The sequence below is a fragment of the Bos javanicus genome, chromosome X, assembly GCF_032452875.1.
Source record: "Bos javanicus breed banteng chromosome X, ARS-OSU_banteng_1.0, whole genome shotgun sequence".
NCBI classification, from domain to species: domain Eukaryota; kingdom Metazoa; phylum Chordata; class Mammalia; order Artiodactyla; family Bovidae; genus Bos; species Bos javanicus.
The window spans coordinates 130,457,712-130,482,014 of record NC_083897.1 but is presented as its reverse complement, the minus strand read 5'-3'; the positions used below and the strand labels follow the sequence as shown (position 1 = coordinate 130,482,014).

Here is a 24,303-nt window from a genome sequence, read left to right as displayed (position 1 = left end):
CGACAAACATGTAATTTGCAAAAAGGATTAGTTTTATTTCTTCTTTCCAATATTTATGCCTTTTATTCCTTTTTCTTCCCTTATTGCTATGGCTAGAACTTGCAGTTTTATGTTGAATAAGAACAGTGAGAGTGGATGTCCTTGCCTTGTTCCAGTCTTAAAAGGAAAGCATTTGGACTTTGACCCTAAGTAAGATATTAGCAATAAGTTTTGTAGATGCTATTTATCCAGTTAAAGAAGCTTCCTTCGATTTTAGGTTCACTGAGAATTTTTTTTACCGTGCATGGGTATTGGATTTTTTTCAAATGCTTTTTCTGTATTAATTGATATGATTATATGATTTATTCATCTTTAGCCAACTGATATGGTAGATTACATGAACTGATTTTTGAATGTTGAACTTGAGTGGTTGGAATAAATCCCACTTGGTGTGGTGTGCAATTCTCTTTATATATTGCTGGATTTTGTCTACTAACAATTTATTAAGGGTTTTTGCATCTAGGTTCATGAGATACACTGACCTGCAGTTTTCAATTTTTTGGTACTATATTTGCCTTGATTTGGCATCAGAGTAATACCAGCCTCAAAAATGATTTGGGAAGTGTTCTGTTCTTCTTGATTTCCTAGAAGAGACTGTGTAAAATTGGTGTTACTTCTTTAAATATTTGATAGAATTCTCCAGTGAAACCATTTTAATCTGGGGGTTTCTTTTTCAGAGCTTTTATATTACAATTTCTTTTTCCCAGTGGTTATAGGATTGTTAGGATTGTCTATTTTGTTTTGGTTGAATTTTGATATTTTGTGGTTTTTGAGAAATTGATCCATTTCTTTTAATATGTTGTATTTATGATCATAAACTTGTTCATAGTATTCCTTTATTATTCTTTTAATGGCTACAGGATCCATAATGATGTTCCGTTTTATTTTTGACTTGGTCATTTGTGCCTTCTCTGCTTATCTTTGTCAGTCCTGATATTTATTCAAGTAAATATAAATATTTAAGTGCTGATGAACCATCAAAGACATTCTTCATTTCTGTTACTGTTTTTGACTTCTAGCCATTTGACTCTTTCTTACAGTTTCCATCTCTGCTGAAATTACCTATCTGACCTTGCATCTTATCTACTTTTTTCACATTAGAGCCTTTAACATATTAATAGTAACCATAATCATTCTAAATTCATTCTCTGATACTTCCAACAGCCATGTCATGTCTAAGTCTGATTCTGATAATTGCTTTGTCTCTTCAGATTGAATTTCCTTGCCTTTTGGCATGCTTTGTGATTTCTGGTTGAAAGCCACACATCTTGCATAAGGCAGTAGATACCATGGTCATGCTGAAGTTTGTTGTGTCTATGGACATCAGAGATATTAAATTCCTCTAGTGATCTTTTTTGGTCCCTCCTCTTGGTTTTGGGGTTTCCTTTTGTGCTGTTCCCTAGTCTATCTCTTACAGCTCTCCCTTCTGTAATCCACTGTTGTAATTTCCAGAGACTTGTTAGTGTGCTCGTGGGGCATGGTGGAGTGTCTCTAACAATCTAAGCCTGTTTCATCACACTTGCTTCTGCCCCTCCTCCATCTCTTTCCCCAGATACAGTGGGCATCCAACAGCATTCTCAGTCAACAGCCTTGAGGCCCTTCTCCCTGAAGATTACATCTTTGGTTTTTTAGGCGAGATGAGAATCAAGGCTGAGTGGAATTGATTCCTCCAACTGTGGTGGTATATCACCAGTGCCCTTTGACATGTCCTCTCTGCTGCAGAATAAGCCTTTTGCTCTTTAAGGGAGAAGGGTCTGACTGGAATTCTCAGTGATTCCTAAGCCAGTACTTCCAACCCTGCACCATAAATTTTCTCTGGATTTTCTGTGATCCGCTCTGTAAGAGCCAAGAGGGGTTCTTGGAGGAAATGTCTGCAAAAAGTTTTAACCCTTCTCCCCAGGAGCATCATGCTCTCAAGCTGCTGCTGCTGCTGCTGCTGCTGCTGCTGCTAAGTTGCTTCAGTCCTGTCTGACTCTGTGAGACCCCGTAGATGGCAGCCCACCAGGCTCCCCGTCCCCGGGATTCTCCAGGCAAGAACACTGGAGTGGGTTGCCATTTCTCTCAAGCTAGACCACACTAAGCCTCAAGAAATTTGCTCTATTTTCTACTTTGATATTCTTTTCCATTTCCATAGTATCTGGTGGCTTCTGTCCCTGGTAAGCAAATGCTCAGGTCCCATGTCTCAAAAAAAAAAAGTGCTTATGTCTCTCCAGATTTTGAAATGGCTGTTTGTTCTGAAAACTTAGTTAGTTCTCCCTTACTTTCCAGTCTCTCTAGCTTTCTTATTGGAAGTGTGGGAAGGACATCCTGCAGCTCTCTACATCTTTGAACTGAAACTCAAAGTCTTATTCAACCATATTTGACCTACAAATGTCAATTCCTTATGGTTTAACCTAATAGACCATGGCATAGTTTCTGGATAGCGCACCCTGTTCTGCTGCAGCCAAAGTCTAACTAGAGATTTCTGAAAAAGATTGCTAAGGGTTATTCTACACACAATTCATTGAGAGTGAGATCATTAAAACACAGATTGCTGGGTCCTTCTCCAGAGTTTTTGAGTCAGAAGGCTGAGGGTGGGCCCACGAATTTTCATTTCTACCAATTACCTGGTTAGTGATGCTACTAACTGCTCTTTTGGGGATCACACCCCAAGAACCCTATGGCATATCCCAGAGGCTCAGGGCACATCTACATGTCCTGCTTATCCATCACTTTGACAGCAAATGGTCGGTCCTGGGGGGCAGCGATTAGGTTCTCAGCTGACTTCACAGAACTGTCAACAGTTAAGGATCAGGAATATGCTCACTCTTGAATCCATTCTGCACAGTGAATCTAAGTAAAAAATAATACTTAATGTCTTTAAACAAAGGTAGCCACAGCTTTATAATAGCTGATGAAAGTCTTAGAGATGATGGTGTACAGACCCTGTGAACTTGTTCTAGATCCATGGTGATGTTAGCACACTCCTTTGGGTCCAGGTGTTGGCAGAGACTCAGGTACAAGGACCTCTGAAGGCTTCCTTTATTAACTGTTTTCTTATGTCATGAATCCTCCCGAGTGCTACAGTTTTACACTTAAGAGTTTTAGTAAAGGTAAAACTGGCTGCTCAAATGTATAGAATAAATCCCATTTGGCCTCAGTCACAATTACCAATTCATCTATTCAATCAATAAACATGTATCAAGTGCTTACTATGCACTTGGCAATGTTTCAGGCGGCAGGGACAGAGCAGTGAAGAAAATAAAGTCACTATCTCATGGTGGCTTCATTCTAGGGAGAGTAGACAGAAAACAAGTAACTGTGTGTGTGTGTGTGTGTGTGTGTGTGTGTGTGATTAAAACAGAATGAAACACATGCTCCTATGGGAGAATCTGAGGGAGAACTAAGGCTATTGTTGCTCTTTTATTTAGCAGGTTAGGGATGGCCTCTCTGATGCGATGACGTTCGAGGAGTGACTAGCCAGAAGGAAGAGATCCAGACTTGACACCAAGGGAGGTTTAGGTGACTACAACTTCAGGGGCAGAGGGGTGGCTAGTCACTTTTGTATACTGTTAATTCGACTATGTTTGTACTGTTGCTTGGTCATGTCTGACTCTCTGCAACCCATAGACTGTGGCATGCCAGGCTCCTCTGTCCATAGAATTTTCCAGGCAAGAATACTGAAGGAGGTTGTCACTTCCTACTCCAAGGGAATCTTCCTGATCCAGGGATCGAACCCACTTCTCTTGCATATCCTGCATTGGTAGGCGGGTTCTTTACCACTGAGCCACTGGGGAAGCCCCTCAACTATGTTTATCTTCAGGCAAAAAGTATCCTTGCTAAATAATCTCAGGTAACTCACACTCCACTTCTAGGAATTGTCTTAAGGGTAAACTGGAAATGTGGACATAGATTTATGCCAAAAGGTGTTCATCATAACTTTATAACATAAAAAACTAGAATTAACCAAAAATGTCTTTTCCCTGACCTCTCCACCCTCGAGGCTCATTGGGCACCTCTGCTCTGCAGTTCCAAAGCCCCTGGACTTCTCTCTGTGGTCACGCTCTCTCACTGCGGAACACTTGCCTGCTTACCTGAGCTTATTTGAGCTCCCTGAAGAGAGGCTCTACATTGCATTCAGCACCTATCATGGTGTCCGGCACATCATAAGCACTCAATACACATTCCAGAAAAGGTTGCTTAAATGCTCTCTGGCTTATCTAGAGACAGAATATTATGCAGCCACTATAAATCATGCTTTTGAAAAAAAGTTAACAGCAAAGAAATGATAAACTAAGTATAAACTATAAAACTACAGACAGAGAATGACCTCCATTAGGAGACACCAAAATTATTAAAGGCTGTATCTGAATAAAATTAGGACAATTTCACCTGTTTTTTTTTTTTTTTTAATTTAAAGCCTCTCACATCTCTTTTTGTATGCTCTGATAATCTTAATGCCCAGACCATACAGCCATATTGGCCAGGAACTGCCCCCACCCAACCCCAAGAAGGCAAGAAGGCACAATCCTACCAATGTCCCTGTGGTGGAGATGTGGAAATACTTTCTGCCTTTCTCTTTACAGTTTTTATTTTCTACTCTGGGTATAATATTAGCTTCATGCTGCTAAGTCGCTTCAGTCGTGTCTGACTCTGTGTGACCCCATAGACGGCAGCCCACCAGGCTTCCCTGTCCCTGGGATTCTCCAGGCAAGAACACTGGAGTGGGTTGCCATTTCCTTCTCCAATGCATGAAAGTGAAAAGTGAAAGTGAAGTCGCTCAGTCGTGTCAGACTCTTCTCGACCCCATGGACTGCAGCCTACCAGGCTCCTCGGTCCATGGGATTTTCCAGGCAAGAGTACTAGAGTGGGGTGCAATTGAATTGGAGAAAAAGTAAGTTAGCTAAAAATACTCACGGTAACAGACTGAATTCCACATTTGAACCTACAGTCACTACTCTGGTCTTCTAAACCTTAGAAGATTCATTGGTAGGATTCTTGTCAACAGGCATGACATGGGACACCTTAGCACGAGGCGGCCCCTGTTATCTCAAAGCGTCTCACACTCTGCTCTGCCTCCTCCTTTTGTCTTCCTCATCACCCCCTGCCACGTTCTCAGCACTAGATGCACCCTTTTAAAAGCAGGTCATTTACCCTTCCAGGCCCGAAGTTCCCTTTGAGACTTCTCTCTCTCTTCATTCCAGATTCACTTCCTCCATGGAGACTGCCTTGATTGAGAACAAACAAGAACATTTTTTTTTTGAGAGCCTCCTTGGGCCAAGGCAGGGGGGGGCATAGGTGGGGGTTCCTATTCACCTACCTCCCTTCAGCATTCAACAACACAGCTCCAGCCCCAGTCAAGTTCCTTGTTCTCTCAGATTAGGCCCCACACTAAGAAATACTCATGAACTTTCAAGAGAACCCACTCCATTTCCCCAAAGACATTTCTGTTTTTCTCTTAGGGAATAATCTTGGAAATGCTACTGACTTCTTTGTGGTTCTTCTGTACCTTTGAATCACTTTATTAGCTTGGTTATTTAAAAAATTGGTTTGTAAACCCTTTAAGACTTTTTAAAAAATTAACACAAATTATAATGAAGTTTTGCATTTCCAGGGCACTTTCCCATTAAAGCGCTCAAAGTTTGCCAACACATCTTAGTTTCTTAGAGAACTAGTCATTCTATAGGGGTGAGAGGGAAGGGAAGCGTTCATGATTTAAATGACCCTGTTTGTATAATTTAATTAAATCTGTTGCCATTGAAATAAGACTGTCCCATAAACCTGGTTCTCCAGGAACTCAACTCTTCTTTTTTAGTCAGTTTTTTTCCTCTATTTTTTCCTTAGAAAATTCTAGTTACAACCTACTAGGTTACCTTGTTCTATTGTTTTGTTGAAACATCTTATCACCTATTACTCCAACAAGAAAAAAAGGAATAACAGCCCATTTTAATGGGGCTTCTGAATTCACAAATACGGTTTGCACACACTTTTTCATTTATGTGGAGAGGCTGCTCCACGGCCACTCCAATTTGGGGTCGCTTAAAAAGGCATGAAATAAAACCACCTCAGGAATCTGCAGCTGCTCCATGGATTCTCCCTGGCTTCAGACGCTGCCTTCTGTTCCACATGTTGGGAAAGCCTAGGGACAGAACTAAGAATGACAGCAAAGGTTCAAACCCTTAAGAGACATGCCCCCTCTCTGTTCATACCACACTGACAACCATTTACTTCTGGCCAGGAAAGAGTTTTCTCTGCCCTGGTCATTGTGTTTCCTCATTAGAGCCAGTCTGGGGAATGGCATCTTCCTCCTCTGGCTTGGGTCGAAGCAGCCAAGCCTTCGCTCTGTTGGAAACTGTAACTAGCCACACTGGACACCTATCACCCACACGAGCATTGCTTTGTTAGGCTTTTCATTTGTGCAAAACCAAAGAGAAAAGCTTTTTTTTCTTTTTTTACCAAATCCCTTTGGTGCTAAAACATCTTGACATTAATTTGGGATAAAATAACTAACTTGTGATAAAATAACTAGAGGATTAAAACATAATATTACACACAAAAAAGGAGACCATGATGACCTCAGGTTACAAAATAAAGGCCTTTGTAGGACCTGGGGCTTATTTTTATACAGATCATGGCAACTGTAAGCAATACATTATATGCCCTGTGGTTTTCCCATCCAGGAGATGGTTATGTAAGGAAATAAAAAGCCTGTGATTAGTAAGCAAAGACACACACGTGATCATAGGTACAGGCTGTCTTTATGGGAGAAACAAGTGTGCTTGAGAATGATGTCTAGAGGGCTGTGTACAAATAAAAATGGCTTTACATAATTATTTGAATAATAATTTAATGATTTTTACACTAAAAAGAATTTAGACCTAACTTGAATCTCCCACTTAAATATGAAAGTAAAAGCAAACAACTTGGAAATGGAATTCACAGCCACAGATTTTAATGGATTATTTCTCTTCACTTGGGGAAGATGAGGGAGGAGCATGATATTCCATGTCTTCTGAAGACATTTATCTGAGAGTAATCAAATTGTGTAAAATGGAGAAAAATGACTTGAATTCCAAGATATCATTCCTCTTGGACCATGACAACTTTGAACAAAAATATTTTCACAAAACTTCATTTTAATCATCTTCTTTACAAAGCACAATACTTAAGACTTTTCTAAATACAACTTTAGAAAATGAAGCAAAAAAATAATCTCCATAGATGCTGGTCAAGTCCATGCTGAATGCAAAAGAATTTTTTTCAAAAGTGATACTTCCAAGCTTTTCAATATTCGTGATGGGTCCATTTTGTAAAGATGGCGGCTGTTTGGGCAGTGGCTCATCCAGTTCCATGACTGTAGAATCCTCTTGCTGGCTAGCCCATAGGGCAGGAAGGAAGCTGCATATGCCAACTTCTCCTTCTAGAATTGCTTCTCCTTCTCCTGAAAGCCAGTGACTCTATGAGAAGGTAACATTCCTCTTGTATTCCAGGTCACCAATGCCCCACAAGGATGCTCCAACCTCTCAATTTAACTATTCACAATCATCTGTATACACATTATATAAAACTATATCATTAGGGATTTTCATAATGAGTGAGATATCCGCATGTAAAAGAATCCTATCCTCATTCTTATATTAGGTGGCAGGAATCTCTGAAGGCTTCAAATTTAACATAGAAACTCAGAACAGTTAAGGGGCACAGGGACGTTTTATGTCACTCTCTGAAACATGGTGCTCCTGGCCCCCAGCATACCAAGGGCAAGGTAGCTGGAAAGGCAGTATGTTCAGATGCGAGAGTGAAGGGTGTGAAGCTTCTTTCCTTACACACCCCTTCCCTTAACTACACCCTCACCCTGGAACCCCACCTGGAAGACCAGGGTGTCCAGGGATCTGTGAATACTCTAGAGGAAGTACCTGCCTCTGGGTGAGTATGTAGGTGAGAGGGAGGAGGAAGGAAGGGAGAGAGGAAAAGACATTTATTTGTAATACTTTTGATGATCAACATGTGGTTGGGTTTTTTTTTTTTTTGCATCACTCCTTCATTTTCATCAATTTTCAGTCTTTGTCATTGTGCGAATCTACTGATGTTTAGTAGCTTCACTTTAAAACTCAGGAAATGGACAAAGCAGCTTTTTAGAAACACATAAAACATCTTCAGGGGCCATGAAGGGACCACCCCCCACACCCCAATCCCCAAACAGTCTTGCAATACAGTATGCTTCCCTTATTTTCAGCTAAGGATGAGAAAACAGTTACAGAGTCTAAGGCTGAACTCTTCATTGGCTACAGAGATAAAGCAGACAAGCAAACACCAGTTTCCTTGGGTCAGAAAAAGCAATTCCAGGAATGCAAGAGCGAGCCAACGGCTACACTTCAACAAGCGCCTCCCCCCTTTCTCTTGGACCTGAGGAAAGGGTTACAAGAAAGCAAGGCAAATGACATTATGTGAGTACAGTTTCCACAACAGCACACACGATGACCCAGTGCAGGAAAGAATACAACATTCCCCCCCCTTGGTTTTCATTTTTACTTTTATTTATTTTTGCTTTAATAATGCATATTCTGTTCACTCAAAAGGTGCAAAGGACAGGAAGCAGGGGTTTAACTTGGCTGATGAAAAATCAAGCAGGGGTGACATTTCTAGTTCATGAACAACCTAAAACTAGAACTTAAAAGTCACAGCTGGTACCAAAGAGCGCGCCCAACTTCACAGCTGTCTCCTCTTAGGACCTTTGGTTAGGCGAGAGAAGCTTTGAAGACATGGCCTCTAGTGGACTTTGATAAGTGGCTAGAAAAAACATGTGTGTGTGTGTGTGTCTTTTAAATCATGGTAGCTGCATCACAAAAGCTCCAATCAAGAGGGTGGTAAAAAGAAGGCACAGATCATTGCAAATACCAGATTTTCTCTTTCTCTTTTTGTAAATATACCATCATATATAAGCTAAAATTTATCTTAGGGTGGTGGGGTTTGCTGGCAGGAGAAGGGACAGGTTGGACCTAAAATTGCATATGTAATAGAATCCTTGAGGGGGACACAGAGCGAGGCAGCTTTTCACATAAAGCGAAAAGAATGGGATGCTCACTCCGGACTGCGTGTAGTACAAACACTGGGGAAATCTGTGGCAAAACACGATTTTAAAAAAAATCATAAAATTATAAAGCTTGTAAACGAAGAATCTAAAATTACATTTTATTAATGGAAAATATCATCAAAATAGTACCACTATGGACTAAACTGCCTGAGTTTTCGTTTCGCATGAGATCTCATAGTAAAAAAGCCTTTAGCACAATTTGCTCTGTTTAAGTCACAACCAGTGCCAGACCCAGGACTATACCATGGGGAAGAATCTCCTCTTGGATGGAATTTGTGTTGTGCTATCAAGACTTTTGTGCTAATCTTTCAAACAGGGACGTGTTGAGGCAAACCTTTAATCTTTTGGCACAAGGTTATTTTGGCTGGGGCAGAAAATTTGAGTCTTGGACTCGGGATGAATAATGCGACATTTCATTTATCAAGTATTCATTTTGATTGAAGAGCTTTCTTTATGTCATTAACTTCCATCTACAAAGGAAAAACAAGAGCCGAACAAAATCACAATCAATTGGCTGGCTAGATAAAAGCTGGAAAGATAAGCAGCCTGGTTGATTGAAAGAAAAGAATCAACCTGACAGTTTGAAAGGTGAAATGAGTGAAATGGTATCTGAATGAAGAGTTGATCACAATCCCAGAAATGACATAAACCAAAAGAATAGGCATATTGATGTGAGGCTCGAGGAGAGGGTAGATGTTTGAATTCTCCAGCTACAAGTGTCCAAAATTTGTCAAAAGCAACAATACAACAATAATTCCAGTTTCTTGGTCAGAGGGTGGATAAAGTTGTCCTGACACACTGGACCACTTGGCAGGGCTGGAAGGCCACTGTGCTTGGGCCCAAGGGGATGTCTATGAGCACCCCCAAAGTGATGGCATGCAGTTACCGATCCTTTAAACACCATGGATCCCAGTCACCCCCAAAGGAACTGACTGCGTGAGAGCAGAAAGCCCACCATTTCCAACTCCTACACGATTTGGCCTTCAGTCATGGCTGAGTTAGGCCAGAGAGAGGCCAGAGGGGGACAGAGCTCTGATACCCTTCAGGACAGACACAGCTGTCAGGCAGAAGTAGAGAAATAAAGAGCAGGCACCAAGTGTGGACGGCTGTGGTCCTTTGAGCTTCAATGGCCGCATGACAGAAATACCAATGGGTCTCCCTAGCCCCACACTCTCTGGTAGTTATGACAATGAGGCCTCCGGAAACGGCGGGGTTGGGGGTAGTTTTCATAGAGATGGATTCCAAATGAGAAACCCAACTGGGGGCACATTTGCTAATGCCTCCCTTCTCCAAGACTTCCCGGGTCCCAGGAGGGGATGTGAGTAAGGCTGTGTCATTCTAAGACAATTGTCACAGGAAGCCCATCTAAATCGGCAGAAAAATAACTCTCATCTATTTTCAAAATAAAGCCCGGACTTTGCTCCCACCCTCAACTGAGCCTCTCATGGGGCAACAGGATCCCAAGGGACCCACCTGCAACCGAAGCCGGATTTTCTTCTCTTCATCCAACTCTGACAGTAACTGCTTAATCTCTCGTCTGGAAAGCAAATGGCAGTAACGTTAAACAAAACCCAGACTTCTATAACAGGAGATAAGAAATCTCTTATCACTACAAAATCCATCTATTCCTTTTACAAAGAAGATGTGGACAGAACATTACACTATTTTCTTTGTACAGCTAAGGCTTAGAGCCTGGTGTAGAAAGGCCATTATTTCTGGGCTCCCCAAATATGCAGCCATTAAATAATAGGTCTGATGTGACCTTGGAAATCCCTTAATGTAAGCTTCTTCTAGAAGAAGAAGGGAAAACTGAGACTCAGGGGGGTGGCCTGATTTGCCCAGGGTCTAGTCTCTAGGTATCCAGGCTTGTATTTGGTCGTCTTCCCTCTAATTAGTCCTTTCTTCCAGAATTGCTGGTCCTTACATGTACTTACATTAACAATATTCATTGCAGACATTTTACCGCTCCCCATATACACACACATCTATATGTGTATATATATATATATATATATATTTCCTGTATTTTCACAGAATTTTAAATTACTAAAAGGTTAGCAATATGTTTTCAGATATTCTCACAGAATCCTACAAATAGGAACACCTAAAAACTGGCAGGTCAAAGAACTGAACTAAGGATACGGTAATTATGTCACAGACGAAGTAGACACAAGTTAGAACACAAAGCCCAGTGCCCTTTCTAACGTTAAATAATGAAGTAGAACAAAACGAATCATCTCACAAACCCAGGCTCTAGACTGAGGTCACTACAACCATGCTAACTGGTCAGAGAGCTGTGCGCCATTTAGGGTACTAGACACTCCAGTTTACACGTGCACGTGTGCAAACTAGACTGGGAAGTTAGAAAGCAAAGACCGCAGAGGCCTTATACGGCATCCGCTCGCTGCAGACGTGCGCCATGTGGTCCTTGTAGTTGGACCAGTGTCCCAGTACTGTGGTCGACGCACTGGCTTCTCTGACATGCACTGGTCACGCTCTGTCCATGTATTTATTCATGCACACGCTGTGTACCACGACCTCAGTGGGCCCAACTTAGGGTTTAGGAGAGAAGTATAAGATGGGGTCTGAAACACACGGCACAACTCCAGGAGGGAGTCGAGTCCAGGTGGAGGAGTTCATTGGGGAAGGAGGTGTGAAGGAAGTTGCTACGTCTTGAACTAGTGAAAAAGGGTACGTGTCTATGAGGAGGGGAGACAATGGGGGAGTTGATGGAGAAGAGCCAGGACAGAACAGGGAGGCGAGAACTTCAGGTTTGGGAATGAGGAGAGTCAGCACAGACTTGAGCTGAACGCTGCTCGGAAAGTGACACAGAGAGCTAAGCTGGGAGACTGGTGGGGACCCAGCACCCCGGGGCAGGGAGGCCAGGCCCTGAAGAGGAGCCACTGTGATGACTGATTTGAGAAGTTGGCTGGGAAGCACAATTCCAGCCGACCACGCCCAGGCTTCAGAGTGGAGAGAGCAACATGGGGTGGAGCAGCCCCCGGGCACTGGTGACTCTGCACTCAGGACTCAGGCACAGGGCATTTCAGACATGCAGGAAAGTTCTAGGCACTTCCCAGAAGGAGGGCCCCAAGGCAGGAAGCCCTGGATCCAGGAGTGGCTTATTCATCTTGGTCAGAAGGCTGAGAACCAGTGCTCTGGGACAAACTGGGGTTGTGGGGTCACTGTCTAGGCAGGGGACACCTGTTGCCTGGACATGGATGGGGCCTGTGGGTACCCATAGCTCTCCTGTGCAGGGACAGCTAGGAGCTGGGGACTTGGAGGAAATAGGGGCAGCCTGGCCGGCCCTTCAAGACCCGCTCTAGTCCCATCCTGCAGTTCTGCATATTTGTCTGATGAGTCCTTGCCAGGCAGGGGACATGGGACACCTCCAGTCTGAGCGGAACAGAAGCAGGATACAGCCGCAGGGCTCAGAGTTCCACAGGAGCCTTATCTTAGAATGCTCCGGGGAAAAGACAATGATGTACATTTGGGGAAAAGACGGTGCTGTACATTTGGGAAACACCACATACACTAGCCTCTGTCTTCCCAGGCACAGTGAAGGCTCTGAGCAGTGCTCTAGAGAAGAAACTAACTTGGTTTAACCCAATTATTCCCCGAAGAACATGAACATTCAGTGGTAGGCAGGTGCTCAGCCTCAGGTGTCCTCCCCAGGGCGTGGCTGCGGGTGCCTGTGAAGCCACCATGCTGCTCCCCAGCTGGGGTGCTAGGTCGCCTTTGGAGACCCTTTCAGGAAACACCTCCTTCAGGTGCTTCACCTGTTCCCTCCAGAAAGAGCGAACGGGCCCCTAAACTCTCTGTGCCTCAGTTTATTCAGGTAAGTGCCTCCCGACTCCCAGCCCTTTTTACCATTTTTGTCACTGCACGCAGTGTCCTGGGTGGGGTGTGTGTGCCGAGTGTCGAGCCTCAGGTTGAAAGAGTCCCTGCATCTTTTTCCCACTCTGTGTCCCTAAATGCAAGCCAGTTCCTACACAGGGCAGCTAACTGAAGAAATGGCAATTTCGCTGATGCCAGAAGGCTGCTGGGCTGATTAAGCAGTGGTGCATGTACATACCACGTGTTCTGGGGATGTGAAGATCTTTTTCACAGCCTGCTCAGCACATTGGTCCTCGTGGCTGACTCCTCCTCGTCCACCCTGAGGCCAGCCTGGGCCCTTCCCAGGTGCGACTGAGCTACCTGAAGCCTCTGGGATTCACCCGCCCACTCCCGCCCCTGCTGCCATCATCCCCAGGGAGGCTGGGACCCAGGCTGGCAGAACTCATCCCTGACCTGCGGAAAGCACCCCCAGGAGGTGGTTTGAGAAGGGGCTGCAGACACTCACTTCTGCTGGTCCTTCATGGTCTCGATGATGCTCCTCAGCTCCCGGACCTGCGTCCTCAGCTCCTCCATGGCTGCCTGGCTGCTGGCCACAGGCTCCATCTTTGGTTTGCCTTCCATGCCGAACAGAGACGGGGAGTTGGCTCTGTGTCCAACTGTTCCCAAAGAGGATGACAGAGGGGAGGATGCTGCCGAGGACAGAGGAGCCGGCCCACCGCCGCCCGCAGCCATGGTCCCCGGCTTCGGTGGCAGGGACGCTTTGTTGTCGGAGACCTGCAATGAGGCAGGACAGACAGGGTTCAGGCCAGGGAGGCATGTGGGGCACTGCCCTGCCCTGTTTACTACGATGCTCCGTCTACATCACCTGCCCTGAAGCCCTCCACATGGTCCACACATTCATTCCTTCCTCCGCGTGCCCTCAAGGGCCTGCTTGCTGCAGGCAACCCCTTGTTGTTGTTCAGTTGCTCTGACTCTTTGCGACTCCATGGACTGCAGCATGCCAGGCCCCTCTGTCTTCCACTGTCACCTGGGGTTTGCTCAGATTCATGTTCACTGAGTCAGTGATACCATCCGACCATCTCAACCTCTGCTGCCCCCTTCTCCTTTTTCCTTCATCCCTTTATGTATTTTAAATTTAGCCACCTTTCTGAACAGGTAGTTCCTAATTGATTTAATGTACTTGTCCAGAGGCCCATGGACCTGCTAGGCTCTTCAAACTCTGAAGTGAGTAAAACATTTTCCTGACCTTCAAGGGGCTGAGAACCCAGTGAGATGCAGATAGACCAACCAACACACTGCAAATGATGGGGGAGTGCACAGACAGGAAGGGAAGCAACCAGGAAAGACCCAGTTTCCTGGAGGGAGGGTCAGGATGAGGAGGAGGACCAGGAGGTGGTCAGAAGTGGGGTGGTTCTAGAGGGGGCAGTTCAGTTCAGTTGAGTCGCTCAGTTGTGTCCGAATCTTTGTGACCCCATGGACTGCAGCACGCCAGGCCTCCCTGTCCATCACCAAACCCCAGAGCCTACTCAAACTCCTGTCCATCACATCAGTGATGCCATCCAACCATCCCATCCTCTGTCATCCCCTTCTCCTCCCACCTTCAATCTTTCCCAGCATCAGGGTCTTTTCCAATGAGTCGGTTCTTTGCATCAGGTGGCCAAAGTGTTGGAGTTTCAGCTTCAGCATCAGTCCTTCCAATGAACACCCAGGACTGATCTCCTTTAGGATGGACTGGTTGATCTCCTTGCAGTCCAAGGGACTCTTAAGAGTCTTCTCCAACGCCACAGTTCAAAAGCATCAATTCTTCGGCACTCAGCTTTCTTTATAGTCCAACTCTAACAACCATACATGACTACATACATGACCACACACATCATGTATGGACGTGAGAGGGGGCAGTGTGTGAGACAAAGGCCTAGAGACCAAAGAGTGAACTGCAGTCAGGGGAAGCTAGAATGTCAGGGGGCAAGAGAGAGGTGGGGTGTGCCCTCAGGGACAGTTAAGGCTAGGGAGGCACAGGGGGCTTGTGGAAAGGGATAAAAGATCGGCTTCCAAGCAAAGGTCACCATGGCTGCAGAAAGGCCGAAGGGCTGGCGGGTCTGGAGATCTAGACACTTTCTGGGAACTCTCATATAGTGAAAGCCGGACACAGTGAGGGTTTCCCTCAGGCAGTGGCCAGGAGTCTAGAGAGAAGACAGTTTAGAGAGATGTGGCAATGGCAGGTTCATTCAAACAAGAGCTGCAGCCCTGCCCTCCCAGAGCAGACACCCCACAGTCACGAGGATGCGGTCCTAGACAGGCCACAGCAGGTGAGATGAGGTACAGACCGAGGGCCGCGGGTGGGGATGCGGAAGGAGGCACTAAGGCTGACCCGTTCATGAGAGGAAGAACGGGCCGAAGGCCCAAAGAACAATCTCAGTTTCAGACACACTGAATTTTAGGAGCCTGATGGATAGCCAAAGGGGAAGTCCAATGGGCAGAGTCAGTGACTGAAAAAGTGAATTGGGCCAGAGAAATCACCAGATGAAGTGCAAGCCATGGGGGTGGATGACACAGAACAGGAAGAGAAGAGGCCCACTGATGGAACCTACAGGTGCCCAGGATTGAAGAGGTAGAGAGAGAGGGGAGGGCTCTTGGGGGCTGAGATGGAGAGGTGAGAGAGGGAATGGAGCCAGACCAGAAGAGGGCCCCCTGGAGGAGCTTCCAGAGGCGCTGAGAGCAAAACTGGGGGGAGCCGATTGGTGGAGCCAAGGGAGAGTGAATTCTGGTCAAGGCAGGTTGGCAGCTGCAGGGGAGGTGAGGGGCATGGCCTGCAGATTTAAAACTCCTTTTCCAAACACTCGGCTGAGAAAGGAAGATAGGAGAAAGAGAGAGTTCTTAGAGAAGCCTCAGGAGGAAACAGGATCAAGAATGGGTTGGATTTGCTTTCAAAGACAGGGGAGACCCTGAGCTGGAAGATTTCTTGAAGGTAAGAGCCAAGGTGAAGATGGAGGATACAGACAGGGAGGTCTGATGGAGAGGGAGGTCAGAGGCCTGAGGGGGCCAGGAGGGCACAGGGAGCATGAGAAACACGGGTGGGAGGGAAGAGGGGCAGGCCGCAGGCCTATGGAGGTGAGATCATAGGCAGGGGGAGGGGGGAGGGAGTAGACAGGATGGTGGGAGGTGAGGGAGTTGAGGCTGCTGGTGAGGCTGGGCAACACAGCCGGGACTCCCTCCAGCAGCCGGCACCCAGGGCTGGAGCCAAGATGGGGCTGGGCTGGCATGGTGAGGAGGCTGAGCCTGGACTCAGGCTGTGCTGCAGGGAGAAACTGGGCAGAGTCCGCCAGAAGCAGATGGGCCATCGTTCCCAGCCTTTCTGCTCGCCTTTTCTCTGCCAAGTTATCATTGAGAAAATCGCTTTCTGCTGCCAGAGAGAATGTGCCACCATCCTGTGCTGATTGTTAGTAGGAGTTAGAGTAAGAGGGGCGAGGGGCTGACATTTACAGAGCACTGATTATATGCCAGACGTTGGCTGGGCAACTGAAATGAGGGTCAGTTGGCACACAGGCTTTATGGAGCAGGAAACTGAGGCTTAGGGATGTGGTTGAGAAATTCCCCACATCTCAGAGCTCAGGAGTGGCAGAACTGAGCTTCAATCCCCTCCCATGATATCAGCTGGACCCTTAGGCTTGGTAATGTGACCAGGGCTGCCTGTGCCCGAGTCTCAGGGTCCTCTCTCCTGGCCTGATTTTCTTTGCTTCTTTTCTACTCCTAAGTTCATACCCTTCCTCATTTCCCACCCTGTATTCTCACATACGTCCCTCAACCCACCCCTGTCCTCACAGTGACTTTCAGACATTTCTTGGATCGATGCTTCTCTTTGCATTGCCTATGTGACTCACCCTCCCAAATCACTTCAGCTAACACGTGTTTGTTACAAGCCCTCACAGAGTACAGGCCACCAAATGTCCTGATCAATTAGTTCAAGAGGAATTTCTAGAAGCAATAAATAAGAATGACAACTCTGGGAAAGAGAAATGGAACAGAACAGTGAAACTCAGAAATGTGAAGAGCCAATGCCCACCAGTAGATGTCGCTACAGAGACACTCTAGAGACGTGGGCGAGAGTGCAACTCTAGGCATTCCTACGGTCACCAGAAAAAACGGATCTAAATCCAATTTCTGCAAATGGAATCCTTTTATAAAGGCAGACTGCTTCAGTTTTGTGAATATTACAATCGATCTGCTTTATAGGATCATATTTTTGCTGACTATATCAGCTTTTTAAGAAAATCTATACATGTAAATCCGTAAATCTATGAGAAGGAAAATTTCACATCACCTTTGATTTCTTTGTGTTAATTCCTGTTATGAGTGCCTTAAAAATGACATCTGCTTTCTGTTTTTAGACAGAAAGCACTTGCTAATGTTTAAAGAAAATAACTTCAATTGTCCAGCTTCTCTCAGCATGAGAATATGGCATTTTAAAATCATACTTCACAATCACAGGATGAACGGAACTTGTTTAGGATAACCTTTAGAAGCCACACACAGTTGCTAAACAATGTGTTCTTTGTTCCTCATAAGCCAATAATAAAAGAGCTATACTATCCCTGGGCATGCAGTGAAATTAAAATGTTTTTAGACTATAAATGTATCCTAATAAATGAATCCAAATAAGCTTTTCTGTTAGAAATCCCATTAGTTATTCAAATTCATGAACTGCCAATTGTAATTTGTGACACCACCAGTTTTGAACATAAAAGTCACAATCTGTAGGCAGAGGGCACAGCATTTAACATATTTCATGCAATCTTTGTAAAACTGTTTTGGTTGTTGTGATGGTGATGATGTGTGAGGAAATATGTGTGTGTGCATGTGTATGTGGTTGCCAGTATGAAAAGGGGATCAAGCCATAAGAGAAAACATGGGATTCTGCTCAGTTTTGGAGACTGTAACATTCCTTAGGGACTTTGATGACCAAAGTCATCACTGTCATCAAAGAATGACAAAAAATTTGTGTTGTGTGTTGTAATGGACTAAATGTGTCTTCCCAAAATTTCCCAAAATGTGAAAACCCTAACTCCCCTTGGGATGGTATTGGGACATGGGATATCTGGAAGGTGATTAGGACATGAGGGTGGAGCTCCCATGAATGGGTTGTTGCCCTTCTAAAAGGGACCCCAAAGAGCTCTCTCACCCTCTTTCTTCCATATGAAGATACAAAGCGTAGTCATCAGTCTGCACTTCTGAAGAGATCTCTCAGCAGAAGCTAACCACGCCAGCATCCTGATCTCAGGCAGCCAGCCTCCAGAAATGGGAGAGGCCAATTTCTGTTGTTTCTATGTCACCCAATCTGTGGCACTTTGTTTCAGCAGCTCCACATGACTAAGATATCTGTTTCTCTTGTTTGGTTTATGATGCATCATCAGAGCAGACACGAAAAGGCAGGGGTCCCGTGCTGCCAGGACACCCTCGACACGGCTGGCCACTCACTTGGGATATGGTAACAGTCTTCGACGCTTTCTTGGATGCGTCCACTCCTCTGTGTGCAAGTGAAACGTGTTCTTCTTTATCTTCTTCAGGACTTGGGGAGTCAAAGATGTCAGGGCTTGAAAGGGAAGACTGGATAAAGCCAAAAGAAAATGCTTTTGTCAGAGTTACACCTTAGCTGACATAGCTTTTGTTAACATAATGCAGTATGCTTTTCAAAGCACTCGACAGTTATATTTTGTTTGTCTCTTCATTATAATGCCAGGCAGAAAGTGTGCTATTATCTGTGTACTAGAGAGAGTGGCAGAACTGGGACTAAGACGATTTCCTTGACCAGGGATCTTTCTTTCTATGGGATCTTTCCACTGATGCCTGTTGGTCATTTCATCTGTGCAAGCATCCACCTATCCATCTATCTTTTCCAGCTCCCTCCATCCCTCAGAGATCCTCTGTTTTTTGTAAACATTTGCTACCATGTGCCAAGCACTCAGCTTGGTACTGAACTTGACAGTGACGTGCCAGACACGGTCCCTGCTCTCACAGGGTGGACAGTCCAATGGGGAAGGACATTCAGGTTGAGAGGAAGCTGCCTCTAACCCGCCTCTCCTCCCTTCCCTCCTGATCCTTTCTCAGAACCACCGAATCTGCTGCATAGTGAAGTGCCTGAAAGGACTTGTCTCAGAGGAAACCATCTCTGGGAGTAAGGGATCAGCAACCCTGCAGTCCAGTGAGCAGTGTTATCTGCAGCCCCAGAGAACCGCCCTGCCTGCCAGCACACCATGCTCATGTCTAATCTGCTACCTGCTGCTAAAACGCTGCCCTCGGGGCCATGGACGATCATTATCCATTCTGGATTCCATCTCTGCTAAGGTGTATTTACAGAATGGCAGCATCTCTTGGTGAAATATGGGGAAACACTCCTACCCTTTCTGCCTTGCTGTGAAGATTGAAAAAGCTGGATGAACAAAAACCAATTCACTGGAATCACTTGGTCAAAGAAGATGACTATGTTAGAATTTCCTTATTTTAGGACAAAGCAGAGAAAAAGAAGAGTTCCTGCGGCAAGGAGGAATCTTCCAGACATGTTGCTGGGTGAGCTCCTATTCAGCCTTGCCTCTGCGCCTTCCACCTCTGCAGTGGGAAAAATAGCCGTGTTCAGGGTCACCATGTGGCTCCATTATAGAAAAATCAGACCTACAAATACTATTCATTTTCTTCTGTTTACTCTACTTACTACGCATTACATTGAGGGAATGTTTAAGCAATGTTTTAAAATGAAAAGGTCTTGTTTGTTAATCTTCAGTTAATCTGAAAATCCAATTACCTACATCCCCCCAACCAAGCTTTCTTTTACTATAAGCTTAACTACCTTATAATGCCTCTTATTTTCAGATTTTATTCAAAAAGCCAGTTTCCTCCTATAGAACCTATGATTCATGAGCTGTCAATCAATGCTGGCTCTTTGAATTCAATAAAAAGCTCACACTAGGTTGAGAGGCCCCAGGCTACAGAGACATGACTAATGTATTTCCTCCATCATTCCCTCCAATTGCCTTTTAGGAATATGTCCATACACAGTAGTCCCATCTTGCTATGAAAAACCTAATGGGAACGCGCTAATGGAAAGAAGGGTAAACAGGAATGGACAGGAATGAAGGGAAAGAGTACAGTAATTGTACTTCTTTAAAGCACAAATGTATCCTGCTGCTTTAAGTCCACAAATAAAATTGTTTCATATAATATATCAAAGTTTGAGCCACTATTTCATAAGCTTTCTGCAGACAGGGACCATATTTATCTCATTCCCAGTTGCAGCCTTGGTACCTGGCGCAGAGCTGAGCCCACAGCAGATAACCATCAATATGTGTGGAATGAGTGAATGAACAAACATGTTATCTAAAGGCGGGGTGAAGATGACATGCCTTTACCCAGTCTCCCCCAAATGTATCCGAACCCCCAGACACAAGCTGTAGGGACCAAGAGTGTGGTTGCGGGGAGGAGGGCGGGTGGAAACTCAAACTTCTCTGTGTTTAATCCTGATACCTCAGGATCCTCTAGATCTTGAAAAGCTGAAAAGAATTTGGACAGAAAACAAAAATGGTGAAAGATGCATAGAGAATATATCAGAGGTAGAATGAAATATTTAAATACAGAGATACTAAGAAGCAATTAAATAGTCTGTGTGTTGATGAAGTGTTTAAGGAGGGTGTGGAAAGCTGAGAGGGAAGGAAGGTGGTGCTGACACAGTGCTCTCTGTAATAGTAAAAAAGTAAGCCACGTTTTCAAGCCTTTCTTCCCCAAAGATGGCAATACACAGTTAGATATGCTTCCTACAATGAGGAAAAACAGGACCACTCAATCCACACTTCCAGACTCAGTGGATATGAGAGACGAGGTTCAAAGGAAGTGGCATTTGTTTTCTTCTAAATGACCACTCCTTAGGTGGGATCATTAGAAAGTGTCCTGAGAAACCTGAAAAAGGTGAATTCTTTGGTATCTGGGTGAAGGCTTTAGTCCCACAGTCCCAGCAAGGACAAGGCAACTCAATATATAGAGACAGACAGACCCACACACATACATACGCTGCTTGCAGAAGCATCACGATTTTTCTACAGTGACCTTCACTTCAGTGTTTAGGATGAATGGAAACATACATGTCCAGAGACACTGCATTGGCTAGATAAACGCCCACGTATTCCCAGGCTAGAGTGTGGGGACAGCCACATTCACTGTGGCGTGACGGGAGGGGTGCACGATGGGGAGAAGGTGCACAGTGGAAGGGGAAAGCAACTTCCAAAGCCATGTATTCTGTGTGGGCCTATTTTGAAGAAATGCAAGATACACAACAGGAGGTGAACAGGTCTTAGCTCTTGGGAACAAGACTACAGGGAACTTACTTTTTTCTTCACCCCTTTTGTGCTTCAGATGTGGTACAATAAATGCATTACAAGTTTTGAATAAGAAACAAAGTTATTCAAAATGACCCAAACGAAAACTTCTTTGGGTTATCTGGAGTGTTCTGCCTGTTCTCTCCTGCATGATCAGGTGCCTGGTATGTTTGAAACCCATCTCCTAAAGGTCTACGTGGGGTTCTGTGCAGGGGTGCTGAGGACAGGGCTTTGAGAGAAAAATGCTGGGCCGCTGCCAAGCACTGGAGAGCAGGTTACCCTTTCTTCCCCTCAAAAGTTCTCTTTTGTTTATAGACCAACCCAGCCTTACTCTCCTTTCCCATCAGAAAACATGACATTTTTTTCCCCTTACCGATTTCACTTCAGGTTCAAACAAAAATCCATGGAAGAACAGAGGAGGAGAGGGGCACGAGGGAGTCCCCACCTCACTGGCAGATGCACAAAGAACTAAAAGAAGGAAGTACTGCCTGACTCCAGAAGACTCTCCAACTGCTTCCAGCCAACAGTGTAGCTCATAGACCTCCCTCTCCCAGAGGGTCCTCCAGTCAGCCACTCGCAGCACAGCCCTTGGCCAGAGGCCCCAATCTCTCCTGCCTTCCAGCCTTGGGAAGCGAGGAGACACTTACAGACGTCAGAGACTGGGATGGAGGTCGTCTCCCCGTGGCTTTTGGTCTGCTTGTGGTTGGGTGACTGAGTTTCTCAGTAGATGATACCACGGAGTCAAAACCTTCTAGGTCTAAAACAAAAGGACAACAGATTTTTAAAAGTGCATCAGTAGGAGTAAGGGAAGGTTATTTTAACATGCTGCAAGCACGTCTTTTCATTAATAATCATCCTTTATGTCTGGTTTATACTTCATCATTTATTAAGGTTGTTTTACATCCTTTGGTCACCTCATCAGTGTGATTCAAACTGAATGAAAGAATCATTTCCACCTCGGTTTAACAAGCTAACATGGAGGAAAGAGAGCCATGATTTTTCTCCCCTCCTTCAATAGCTATATTCATAAATCTTCAAAAGCTACAGAAAGAGAAATAAAGGAGGATTCCTCTTTCTTCCACAAAGCCAAGTCCATTTTGGTAGATACAACATTCATGTAGTTACAATACAATAAGAGCTTATCACAAGGTACCACATCCCTGGGCAAGTGAACGCTGGTCGTTGATTCCAGAAGACAAGCGAGGGCAACCTTGTCCTCTGGCTGGACCATCACCCTACTGCTAGACTCTTAACTGCCTGGAAACAGACAGCAAGCTTCTGTTCCCTCAGATGACTCACAGAGCCCCATACCAGTCTGTTTCCAGACACATCGCCCAGCGGAGACAATATCATCTTCAGTCACCAGTCTGCTCACTCGATCTCTCCATTATGACTGAGCAACGACTCTGTGCCCCACACAGAGCTGGACACCAAGGTAAACCCAGTGAGCGTGGGAGAAATGAGCCTGTCCTCAGGGTGCCCCCATCTCGAGGACTGATGTCTCAGATGAACGGCATGTCATTCAGTCAGATCATCACTGCCTTTACTTTGTCACCTCCTTCAACCAGATCAGGCAAAAGGGGTGGCCTGGTTCTACAGAGTTCTGGGAATTTATAAACCAAGTGTAGATATCTGTGTGATGGACAAAGGGATGGCTGGCAGAAAGGGATGGACCTTGAGACTCATTACTGCTGGTGAATGGGACCACACCCCCTCTTCCTGACCGGGAGACCATGCTTTATTGGCCGTGCCTGACACTGCCTTCCCAAACGATCCCCATTCTCCCAACAGAGCCCTAGTTTTGTTTTAGGACAATGTGCTCAGTGGAAGCTTGTTTGGACTAATCTGGTGATGGCGATCCTGCTTCTTGTGGCCTGTGATTGGTATAGAGGTGGCCGTGGAGCCCAATTTGGGTCACTGGGAAAGGAAAGGATTTCCTCTCTGCCTCTAAACCTCCTCTTCCTTCCTACTTGGGGAGTTGTTGTGCAAGAATAGGATGCCTGGAGTTGTGGATAGGTTTAATGTCCTTCTAAGAAGAGAAAGACACCAGGACCCACTTATCCCTCTGCTGTTTGAAGACACAGTGAGAAGACAGAGTCCATGAACCGGGAGGAGGGGACTCAACAGACACAGCATCTGCTAGTGCTCTCATCTTGGCCTTCACTGCCTCCAGAACTGTGAGAAATAGATGTCTGCCGCTTAAGTTCTGTCATGGCAGGTCTGGTAGACTAAGACAGGCCTGGATTTTGAGCTAAGCTGTTTGGGCTCAAATCCCGGCTCCACCACCAGCCACCAGTGTACCTGGCATGTTTCTAGTCTCGTCCCATCACTTCTTTTTTTCTTCTGCCCACACCCCACAACATTTGGGACCTCAGTTCCCTGACCAAGGGTTGAACCCATGCCCCCTGCATTGGAAGCATAAGTCTTAACCACTGGATCACCAGGGAAGTCCCTTCCTGCTCCTTCCTGCGGCGTAGTCTTCAGTCCTTTACCTGCCATTGCACAAATGACTATACACTCTTTTATGAACCATGAGGGAGATGCTCTTGGAGATCTTCAGGACAGCAAAGCAGAAAAACAGAAAGAGCTTGGGTGACTGATCACCTCAAGGAGCCACTCGACAACCCTGGAATGACAATGTCCTGACTTCTCACCATGTGAAATAAACTCCCCCTCCCCTTATGGCAGCTAATTTTAGTCAGATATTCTTTCTCTGCAACTGAAAGCATCTTAAACTGCCACAACTGCAAATGTGCTGGCTCGGGACAGAAAAGATAAAAACGATGTGTGTTTTTTTCCCTTCCTTATTGTGGGGAGTGCTCCTTTGTTGAGGGGTACCATAAGCAGTCTGGCCGTGTGACAGCTTTATTCTATTAATGCGCAGGCAGGTGCTGTCTGCAAACTACTTCCTTGAGTGGAATATGCAAAACCAAGCACAACTCACTGGTCAGGACAAACCATTACATTACCCCTGGGATTAGATGACATGACTTT

At 45.2% G+C, this 24,303-nt stretch overlaps 1 protein-coding gene across 10 annotated transcripts in view; it reads right to left on the bottom strand.

Annotated features, from left to right (window-relative positions):
* Positions 1–8,533: 8,533 nt before the first annotated feature.
* Positions 8,534–24,303, bottom strand: part of SH3KBP1 (SH3 domain containing kinase binding protein 1) — a 331,797-nt gene continuing 316,027 nt past the window's right edge. For 8 of the 10 annotated variants that reach the window (XM_061407992.1, XM_061407987.1, XM_061407988.1 and 5 more), the window contains 5 exons: positions 21,957–22,066; positions 18,425–18,553; positions 13,455–13,723; positions 10,586–10,649; positions 8,534–9,582 (listed from right to left, as the gene is read on the bottom strand). In XM_061407992.1, the coding sequence (XP_061263976.1) occupies positions 9,541–9,582; positions 10,586–10,649; positions 13,455–13,723; positions 18,425–18,553; positions 21,957–22,066 (614 nt within the window). In that variant the 3' untranslated portion in view covers positions 8,534–9,540. The remainder of the gene's footprint in view (positions 9,583–10,585; positions 10,650–13,454; positions 13,724–18,424; positions 18,554–21,956; positions 22,067–24,303) is intronic. The other 2 variants (XM_061407995.1, XM_061407990.1) reach the window with 1 other exon arrangement.